Source organism: Eleutherodactylus coqui, chromosome 1, assembly GCF_035609145.1.
Source record: "Eleutherodactylus coqui strain aEleCoq1 chromosome 1, aEleCoq1.hap1, whole genome shotgun sequence".
Taxonomy (NCBI): Eukaryota; Metazoa; Chordata; class Amphibia; order Anura; family Eleutherodactylidae; genus Eleutherodactylus; species Eleutherodactylus coqui.
In genome coordinates this window covers 532,247,202-532,257,840 of record NC_089837.1, presented here as the reverse complement: position 1 = coordinate 532,257,840, position 10,639 = coordinate 532,247,202, and the positions used below count along the sequence as shown (strand labels likewise).

The 10,639-nt window shown below is 48.5% G+C and overlaps 1 protein-coding gene across 2 annotated transcripts; it reads left to right on the top strand.

Moving 5' to 3' along the window:
* Positions 1-2,530: 2,530 nt before the first annotated feature.
* LOC136615299 (olfactory receptor 52K1-like) lies at positions 2,531-8,920 on the top strand. 2 transcript variants are annotated; one of them, XM_066594158.1, is made up of 2 exons: positions 2,531-2,705; positions 7,223-8,920. In XM_066594158.1, exon 2 carries the CDS (start codon positions 7,325-7,327, stop codon positions 8,324-8,326), a length of 1,002 nt encoding a protein of 333 aa, XP_066450255.1. In that variant the 5' UTR covers positions 2,531-2,705; positions 7,223-7,324; the 3' UTR covers positions 8,327-8,920. The 2 variants fall into 2 exon arrangements, with proteins under 2 accessions (XP_066450255.1, XP_066450256.1); XM_066594159.1 differs by having other exon boundaries at positions 2,531-2,711.
* Positions 8,921-10,639: the final 1,719 nt, after the last annotated feature.

Sequence of the window (10,639 nt, the reverse complement as noted above, 5' to 3'; positions counted from 1 at the left end):
CATTTTTCAATCTTAGCAAATAGCTGGTTAGCCCTGAGTCCAGTCAGGACTGTTTGAACATGTACCTGGTGTGTCTCCCAGTCGGGGGAAAAAATCAGAATATCATCTAGATACAGTACGACGAACACACCCATGATATCCTGAAAAACTGAGTTCATGAAACCTTGAAAAATAGCAGGGGCGTTACACAACCCAAAAGGCATGACCAGGTACTCAAAGTGACCGAGGGGCGTATTGAACGTCGTCTTCCACTCATCCCCCTCCTGAATACGAATGAGGTTGTAAGCTCCCATTAGTTCGAGTTTACAGAACCACTGGGCACTGGTGACCTGGTTGAGGAGGTCAGGGATGAGCGGAAGGGTGTACTGGTTCCTGACAGTGATTTTGTTTAGCTCCCTGTAATCAATACAGGGTCTGAGACCCCCGTCCTTTTTCTCCACAAAGAAGAAACCAGCCCCTACTGGAGACTCGGAGGGCCAGATGTGCCCACGGGCCAAACTCTCCTGGATATAATCCTTCATAGACTCCCTCTTCGGAACCGTAACGTTATGGATGCGGCCTTTAGGAAGTTTGGCCCCCGGAATCAACTCTATCTTACAATCCCACTCTCTATGGGGAGGCAAGGCTTCTGATAGCTGTGTAGAAAAGACATCCGAAAACTCGAGGTAGTCAGGTAGTTCAACTCCCTCGCAGGTGGAGACATCCACACTCACTGGGCGCATGTGGCTGTCACAGCGAGAACCCCACTTGACCAGTTTCAACGTGTCCCAGTTAATTACGGGGTTGTGTTCCCTTAGCCAGGGTAGCCCTAACACAACATCCACAGACAGGTTCTTCATCACCAGAAATGTACAAGACTCCATATGTAGGGCCCCAATAGTGAACTATAACTCTGGGGTAACCAGATTTACAAGACCAGCCTGCAAGGGAGTAGAGTCGACACCAGAGACCAGAGAAGGGGGGTCTAAACGGAGAAAATACCCAGATAGTTTAGCCACAAAAATCGAAATTAACAAAATTAGCAGCAGCTCCAGAATCAAGGAACGTTCGCCCGGCACGGTAGAAAGACCGGAATTCCAAGATGCAGGGCAACAACATTTTAGACCTTACAGGGAGTACCTTAGCTCTTAGACAGTCCTCCCGACAACTGCCTAGGAGCGGAAGTTTTCCTGCCGCGGCTTTTCCTCGCAGGTCCCAATACGATGACCCGGCTCCCCACAGTAGAGACAGAGGTTCATCCTGAGACGATATTCCCGATGTTGCTTCGGGGTCATGGTTCCCAGCTCCATGGGTTCTGCGGAGGGAGGGGTTAAGGTCGGAACTACCAAAGATGTAGACGTATGGACAGGGCTGGTCCGAGTCGAGTGTCTGGCCCTCAAGCTTCGGTCAGCCCGGATGGCCAGAGACATGGCTTACTCCAAGGTCCTAGGCTCCAGATGTGCCACCAGAGGTCCTTGAGGCCCTCCGACAGACCGGCCAAAAACAGATACTTTAAGGCAGCGTCGTTCCACCCAGACTCCGGGCGCTGTTGGCGAAATTGTGAACAATAGTCCTCAGCCACCCTCCGCCCCTGTCGCAAGGCCAGGAGTTTAGGGACTGCGAAGGCAGCAGGGTCGGGTTCGTCATACAGCTGGCCCAAAGCAGCAAAATAGGCATCTAGTGACTGTCGGGTGGGGGAGTCAGCTGGTAAGGAGAAGGCCCAATTTTGGGGTTCTCCCCTCAGGCGAGTTATCACGAAACCCACCTTCTGGTATTCTGTGCCAGAGTTGTGGGGTCAGAGGTCAAAATAGAGCTTGCAGCCTTCTCTGAACGCAAAAAACTGACTTCTCTCCCCGGAAAAGAAGTAAGGAGGTGTTGCTTGGGGTTCAGACACTGTACCAGGAATGGGAGGGAGCTGCACAATATTAGAAGCCCCTCGCTGCTCCTGATGCTGCAGGCGAGCAGTCAGGTCCTAGACTAGGTCCTTCAGAACCTGGACCTGGTTGGCTAAGGCCGCCACAGCCTCCATAGCGGGGTTCAAGGTTGCTGGTCGGATGTAGGGATCCGACTTCCTTTCAGCCAGTGTTACTGCCAGGACTCGGGGTCCGGGAAACTGGAAGTCCCTGAAAATACCCACAACCCCTGTCCCTGCCTACTTGCCCCCCTGGGCTAAGCCCCAGGGCGACAACTGGGCGACGGTCCCTACACTCACTAAGGAAGGGGGCACTGGAACTAACAAACAGACAGACACTGGAACAAACAACAGCAAGGAGAGTCAGGCAATCCGGGTCAGCAACGAAAGGGTACGAGGTACAAGAGGGTCAGGCAAAGGCAACGTCAGGTCCAAAGCAGAGAGTCAGTATCAGGAGTCAAAAACAGGAAGTACGTGGGTGTAGCAAGAAAACCAAACTAACACTGGCACTGGTCTGCATACACAAGCAGGTTTAAATGCTGTCAGAGCTCCCGCCCCAGCAGCTGATTGGGGCGGGGAGCCTGACAGCAGCTGAGTGCATACAGCAGCACTGGGGAACCCACCCCCCAGCCCTGCAGAAGGCAGGGAAGGAGAGGCGAGCATGGTTGCCATAATACCGAGGATGTGACGCGGGGCAACACCCACCGTATCCCTAGCAACCCGGCGGCGAGGAGGAGCTCGGCGGCCAGGGGAGTTGACGAGGACCGGGGCTCCCCTGCGCCGCACAGCGGCAGCCCGAGTGACAGGGGCGGCGGTGAGGGTACGAGGGACCCGCAAACCAGCAGTCCTTACAATCCCTACTTGTTTGTGTGCACTGATGTATGATCCGTACTTGTACGTGTGCACTGATGTATGATCCCTACTTGTATGTGTGCACTGATATATAATCCCTACTTGTATGTGTGCACTGATATATGATCCCTACTTGTATGTGTGCACTGATGTATGATCCCTTCCTGTATGTGTGCACTGATGTATGATCCCTTCCTGTATGTGTGCACTGATGTATGATCCCTTCCTGTATGTGTGCACTGATGTATGATCCCTACTTGTATGTGTGCACTGATGTATGATCCCTACTTGTATGTGTGCACTGATGTATGATCCCTACTTGTATGTGTGCACTGATGTATGATCCCTACTTGTATGTGTGCACTGATGTATGATCCCTACTTGTATGTGTGCACTGATGTATGATCCCTACTTGTATGTCTGCACTGATGTATGATCCCTACTTGTATGTGTGCACTGATGTATGATCCCTACTTGTATGTCTGCACTGATGTATGATCCCTACTTGTATGTGTGCACTGATGTATGATCCCTACTTGTATGTGTGCACTGATGTATGATCCCTACTTGTATGTGTGCACTGATGTATGATCCCTACTTGTATGTGTGCACTGATGTATGATCCCTACTTGTATGTCTGCACTGATGTATGATCCCTACTTGTATGTGTGCACTGATGTATGATCCCTACTTGTATGTCTGCACTGATGTATGATCCCTACTTGTATGTGTGCACTGATGTATGATCCCTTCTTGTATGTGTGCGCTGATGTATGATCCCTTCTTGTATGTGTGCGCTGATGTATGATCCCTACTTGTATGTGTGCGCTGATGTATGATCCCTACTTGTATGTGTGCGCTGATGTATGATCCCTACTTGTATGTGTGCGCTGATGTATGATCCCTACTTGTATGTGTGCGCTGATGTATGATCCCTTCTTGTATGTGTGCACTGATGTATGATCCCTTCTTGTATGTGTGCACTGATGTATGATCCCTTCTTGTATGTGTGCACTGATGTATGATCCCTTCCTGTACGTGTGCACTGATGTATGATCCCTTCTTGTATGTGTGCACTGATGTATGATCCCTTCTTGTATGTGTGCACTGATGTATGATCCCTTCTTGTATGTGTGCACTGATGTATGATCCCTACTTGTATGTGTGCACTGATGTATGATCCCTACTTGTATGTGTGCACTGATGTATGATCCCTACTTGTATGTGTGCACTGATGTATGATCCCTTCTTGTATGTGTGCACTGATGTATGATCCCTTCTTGTATGTGTGCACTGATGTATGATCCCTTCTTGTATGTGTGCACTGATGTATGATCCCTTCTTGTATGTGTGCACTGATGTATGATCCCTACTTGTATGTGTGCACTGATGTATGATCCCTACTTGTATGTGTGCACTGATGTATGATCCCTTCTTGTATGTGTGCACTGATGTATGATCCCTTCTTGTATGTGTGCACTGATGTATGATCCCTTCTTGTATGTGTGCACTGATGTATGATCCCTTCTTGTATGTGTGCACTGATGTATGATCCCTTCTTGTATGTGTGCACTGATGTATGATCCCTTCTTGTATGTGTGCACTGATGTATTATCCCTACTTGTATGTGTGCACTGATGTATGATCCCTACTTGTATGTGTGCACTGATGTATGATCCCTACTTGTATGTGTGCACTGATGTATGATCCCTACTTGTATGTGTGCACTGATGTGTGATCCCTACTTGTATGTGTGCACTGATGTGTGATCCCTACTTGTATGTGTGCACTGATGTGTGATCCCTACTTGTATGTGTGCACTGATGTATGATCCCTTCCTGTATGTGTGCACTGATGTATGATCCCTACTTGTATGTGTGCACTGATGTATGATCCCTACTTGTATGTGTGCACTGATGTATGATCTCTGCTGATTTCTTAATTGCATCACATGTGACATCCTTGTGCTGATGGAGCGCTGGCGTCACGGTTTACTAATAACATAAATATAATCGCAATAACGCCATGACGAGGCGCTGCGGCTGTCTCAGATGTCAGGGAGTCTCTTCACAGCCACAATCTTGTCATTGCTGTGATTAGCCACTTTCTGACAGATGTAGCAGTGCTGGATCAGCGCTGGAGGAATTTTCCATTACTTATATATTAATCATAGAGCGGATGATGAGAGTTCCTGCTAACAAGTCCCAAGAATAATAAGTGTGTGGCCCCCGGGGGCCTGCAGAGACGATAGATAAGAGAGGGAAACAGGCTGGAGTGTGAGCAGAGCGGCTCCCAGGTACACTCCGGTCTCTATACAAGTAAGTACAACCCCCAATATCTGCTCAGCGCACCTGAAAACCTGCAGCCCACGAGCTTCACAGAGAGGCAGCGGTCTGCTATAATATGTGGATGTAGCAGAGCTGAATTTGTCAGTGTCCGCTAATAGAGATGCAGCATTAACTGTAGTCCTATGTAACATCACAGATAATGTAATGGATGTGAGCTGCAGTCCTATGTAACACCACAAATAATGTAATGGGTGTCACCTGCAGTCCTATGTAACCCCACAGATAATATAGTAGATGTGACCAGCAGTTCTATGTAACCCCACAGATAATGTAGTAGATGTCACCAGCAATCCTTTGTTACCCCACAGATAATGTAGTAGATGTGACCTGCAGTCCTATGTAACACTACAGATAATGTAGTAGATGGGACCAGCAGTCCTATGTAACACTACAGATAATGTAGTAGATGGGACCAGCAGTCCTTTGTAACACTACAGATAATGTAGTAGATGTGACCAGCAGACCTATGTAACACTACACATAATGTAGTAGATGTGACCTGCAGTCCTATGTAACCCCACAGATAATGTAGTAGATGTGACCTGCAGTCCTATGTAACCCCACAGATAATATAGATGTGACCAGCAGTCCTACGTAGCCCCACAGATAATGTAGTAGATGTGACCTGCAGTCCTATGTAACATCACAGATAATGTAGTAGATGTCACCAACAGTCCTATGTAACCCAACAGATAATGTAGTAGATGTGACCTGCAGTCCTATGTAACCCCACACATCATGTAGTAGATGTCACCAGCAGTCCTATGTAACCCCACAGATAATGTAGTAGATGCGACCTGCAGTCCTATGTAACATGTCAGACGATGGATCCCCTGAACGGGGAGGGTTAGCTGGAGCTCAGATAAAGTGTGAATATCGCCTACAGACATCGTTACACTAACCATCATTCCGATAATTGCGCAGATGACTCACTGAGGCGTACGAGCGACAGCCGTCTTTTTTACGCAGAACAATGATTGTTCGCCGCTGCGCCAGGCGTCAAATTCGCTCGCATCTAGTTAAGAAAAACTGTGGGGGGCACTATTGCTACTGCGTTCCCAGTAGTAATAGTGATCCTCATAGCGGCCCGAGTAGTAATAGTGTCCACCACAGTGGCCCCAATAGTAATAGTGATCCCCCATAGTGGCCCCAGTAGTAATAGTGTCCCCCACAGTGGCCCCAATAGTAATAGTGACCCCCCCATAGTGGCCCCAGAAGTAATAGTGACCTCCAGAGTGGCCCAAGTAGTAATCGTTACCCCCATAGAGGACTTCCAGCCACACAACAAGAATGTAACTGACTTATAGTTCCGGTCTGGTGGCAGCGGCGCCTCTGCTGTAATCAATGCAACCTCTGACTATTCCACCGCTGTCTCTGTTCCGGAGCGCAGGGAGAGGTCAGGAGTCACACTGATTACAGCAGTGATGGCTGCTGCTGCCGGACCAGGACTACAACTAAGTTAAATATTTGTCACTTGGGGAGGCAGGACAGCCTCCCAAATCCAGGACTGTCCCGCAAGGGGCGGTTAGTAGGCATGCAGCAGTGAACGGTCTGGTGTCTGTCAATGGATATTCAGTAGAGACTCTAGGAGAGAGCGCTTCTGGAGTGAGGGCTCCATGAATGAGGCTGGAGACTCCAGGGCTGTGAGGACACCTCATAGTGCAATGGGGGAGGGGGGGGGTCGAGGACAGATTAATGATGGCATTAGCCACCACCAGCCAAAATCCTGCATTATTGCTGCTTGTTAAGTGTTCAGCCTCCATGGTTCTGGATGTTGTACTGTGACACTTATTGGACAAGTGAACATGAGTTAACCCGCCGCATTGGCTCTCCGCAACATAACATCACCGTCTCATAACATCATCCCTCTCCGACATACCACAATGGCCCATTGTGACTGCCATCTCCTCCCCCGTCAGGGTGACATACAGGACCATCATTCTTTGTGTCACCAACTAATACAGGATATGATGACACGGAGGTAATGCTACTCCTACTGTGTCAGGGGGTGCTGGACTCCCTGGTACCTGGCAGTACACTACTATGCATCGTCACATATCGGGGGCGGTTGGTTGACACCAGTGAGCAGTAACCTGCGTAAAAGTAATTAACTTTTCCTGTTTATTCACAGGGACCGCAGTGTTATGACAGCCTAGCAGTGAGAAATGATGTCACTATGGAGGACACAATATCCACTCGGTATGCTGGGGTCACATGAGTACGGGCTCTAACAATGGCTGTTTACCACCTGGACCGGAGCACAAACTTCTCCCACACAATGTTTCTCATACTTGGGTTCCCCGACCTCTTCGATCACAGGAGTCTCCTCATCGCCCCTTTTCTGTTGGTCTATGTGGTGATTCTCTTGGCGAACTGTCTGATCATGTCCAGGATCTGGGTGGAGAAGGCTCTCCAGTCCCCCATGTACATGCTCATCTCTGCCCTCTTCACCGTGAACGTGTCTTGCACTACTGCCATCATGCCACCCTTTCTGATAAGTTTGGCCACCAGTGTCTTCCGGATCTCCTTGGGCAGTTGCCTGGTGCAGATGTTCTTCATCTACTTGACTGTTATTCTTGAGTCATCGGTGGTTGTGTTAATGGCTTTGGATAGATATGTTGCGATCTGTAAGCCTTTGCGTTACCACGACATCATGACCACGCAGTTCCTGCTACTGCTCATGATGGTTTGTCTTCTTCGGGGCGTTCTCCTCGTTTGCCCTATTGTTATTTTGGTTTCCAAGGTCCAGTTTTGCGGCTCAAACATCATTCGGAGCTTTGCCTGTGAGAACATGGTGCTCCTGAACCTTGGCTGTGGAGACATCTCCAAGGAGCAGATCACTGGGCTGTATGTCAGGATCTTCGTCTCAGTGTGCGATGGCAGTCTCATCCTGATCTCATACATGAACATCCTTAATACTGCCATGAAGATCATCAGAGGACCGGCCCTAAACAAGGCTCTGAACACCTGCAGCACTCACCTCATTGTGGCCATGCTCATCTACACTTGTGGGTTCTTATCCTCCATTGTCTACAGGATCGGTGACGCCATACAGATCAACATGCAGAACCTTACCAGCGCCATATACTTCTTCTTCCCAGCCATGGTCAACCCAATAATCTATGGTCTGAGAGTGAAGGAGATCAGGGTCTGCTTGCTGAAGGTTTATGGGAAAAGAAAAGTAAATATTAAAGGGATTCTCCGGGACTCCAATATTGACAGCATCTCCTCATGATAGGACATCAGGCCACGTCTCCAATAAGCATGACATCATAGGCCTGAGAAGAGGCTGCCACACTCAGCCAAGGTCCAAGGGCTCTTCAGACAGCTGATCGGTGGGAATCGCAAGACCCCCATGATCTGACATTGATGACCTGTTCTGAGGATAGGTCATCAATACTGAAGTCCCAAAAACCCCTTATAACCGCTTCTGGACCAGGGGCATAAGAATGTCCTGTGGTCATGAAGTGTGTATGGACCAGACTCAGGAGCCGTCCACTCCCTACCGGGCTGCTATCAGCTGTTTCTGACAGCTGACGGTAAGTGCTACGATCAGAGTTAGCTCTGATTACTGTGAGTCTAAACAGTTAGAGGGAGAGGGAACTACTCCCCATACCCTACCGGCATGATCGGTGGGTGCCGATAGGCTACCATGGAAGCCCAGAGCCTAATGAAGGTTCACAGGGCTATCGAGCAAAGATGCCTATGAAGCCCTGCCCGAGACAACATCAAAGATCACTATATACTGCAATACTGAAGTATAACAGTATAAAGTGCAACTGATCATTAATCAAAAGTGATCAAGTTCAAAACCCTTGTGGAGACTAAATAAAAGTGTAAAAAAAAAAATTTATAATCTTGTATTTTGCTTTTTTTTTGAACCCTCGGATCCCAAGGAAATTGAATAAAAAGTGATCAAAAGAACGCATGTGTCCCAAAGTGATGGTAGTGAAAACTAGAAAGCACCTCACAGTAAATGAGCCCTTACCCATGTTGTATGAATAAGAAATGTGCTTCTTAAATCAGCCTAGGCAAACACACACATATATATATATATACTGTTATATCCACCTTCATAGGAAATAGCTAGCAGTAACGTGTTCAGATTGTGTTAGGATCATGTATGTGCCTCCTACATATGATTCTCACAGAGCAGTTGTGTGTTCTGATTGGATAAGCTGCTCCCTTACAGGTAACTAGAGATGAGCGAGCATACTCAGAAAAGCACTACTCGCTGGAGTAATTTGCTTTATCCGAGTATCGCTGTGCTCGGGTCTGAAGATTCGGGTGCCGCTGCGGCTGACAGGTGAGTCGCAGCGGGGAGCAGGGGAGAGCGGGCGGGAGAGAGGGAGAGAAAGATCTCCCCTCCGTTCCTCCCCGCTCTCCCCTGCAACTCCCCGCTCCGTGCCAGCACCCGAATCTTCAGGGACGAGCACAGCGATACTTGGATAAAGCACATTACTCGAGCGAGTAGTGCTTTTCCGAGTACGCTCGCTCATCTCTACAGGTAACATTATACCTGCTGCTAATTCTTTCACTCTTGATTAGAGATGAGCGAACGCGTTCGTCCGAGCTTGATATTTGTGCGAATATTAGGGTGTTCGGGATGTTCGTTATTCGTAACGAACACCATGCGGTGTTCTGGTTACTTTCACTTCCTTCCCTGAGACGTTAGCGCGCTTTTCTGGCCAATTGAAAGACAGGGAAGGCATTACAACTTCCCCCTGCGTCGTTCAAGCCCTATACCACCCCCCTGCTGTGAGTGGCTGGCGAGATCAGGTGTTCGCCTAATACAAAAGTCGGCCCCTCCCGCGGTTCGCCTCAGATGCGGTGTGAGTTAGATGAGGGACAGTGCTGTTTGTACCGGAGCTGCTGTAGGGAAAGAATTGGTAGTTAGTGTAGGCTTCAAGACCCCCAAAGGTCCTTATTAGGGCCACTGATAGCTGTGTGTTGGCTGCTGTTAGCAGTGGCAATTTTTTTTTTCTCAAAATCGCCTCTGCAGACCGTTGCACCTGGCATTAGGGACAGAAGTGCTGCATAGGCAGGGAGAGTGTTAGGAGTGAGTGTAGCCTTCAAGAACCTCAACGGTCCTTTCTAGGGCCATATTTATCCGTGTGCAGTACTGTCCAGGCTGCTGTTAGCTGTGCTGCATATTTTTTTACTTCTCAAAATCGCCTCTGCAGAGCATTGCACCCTCCATTGATACTGCAGGGAAAGAATTGTATAGGCAGGGCCACAACACAGTTATTATTCATTGAATATACGCAGTGCTGCCTTTTGGTGCAAAAAAACTGAAAATAATTCTATTTGTCCAGCCTGTGTCCGTCCTTACGCCTGTGTAGACGTGTGAGCTGCGTGAAAAACATTGCTAAATCATACGCAGCCAGCTACGCTTTACTGCTGGCTTCGCCATTTGCTTTCCTTAATTGGGAAAAAAAATACCTGCTCTCCAAGAGTTATAATAACTCTGCTACCCTCACGTTCTGTGACACATAAGCAGGGACACAGCGCAGTTATTAAACTTCTCATGTTCATAGAATATACGCAG

Bases quoted from the DNA above. Each gene is read 5' to 3' on its own strand.
- LOC136615299 (XM_066594158.1), top strand. From the start codon at position 7,325: ATGGCTGTTTACCACCTGGACCGGAGCACAAACTTCTCCCACACAATG.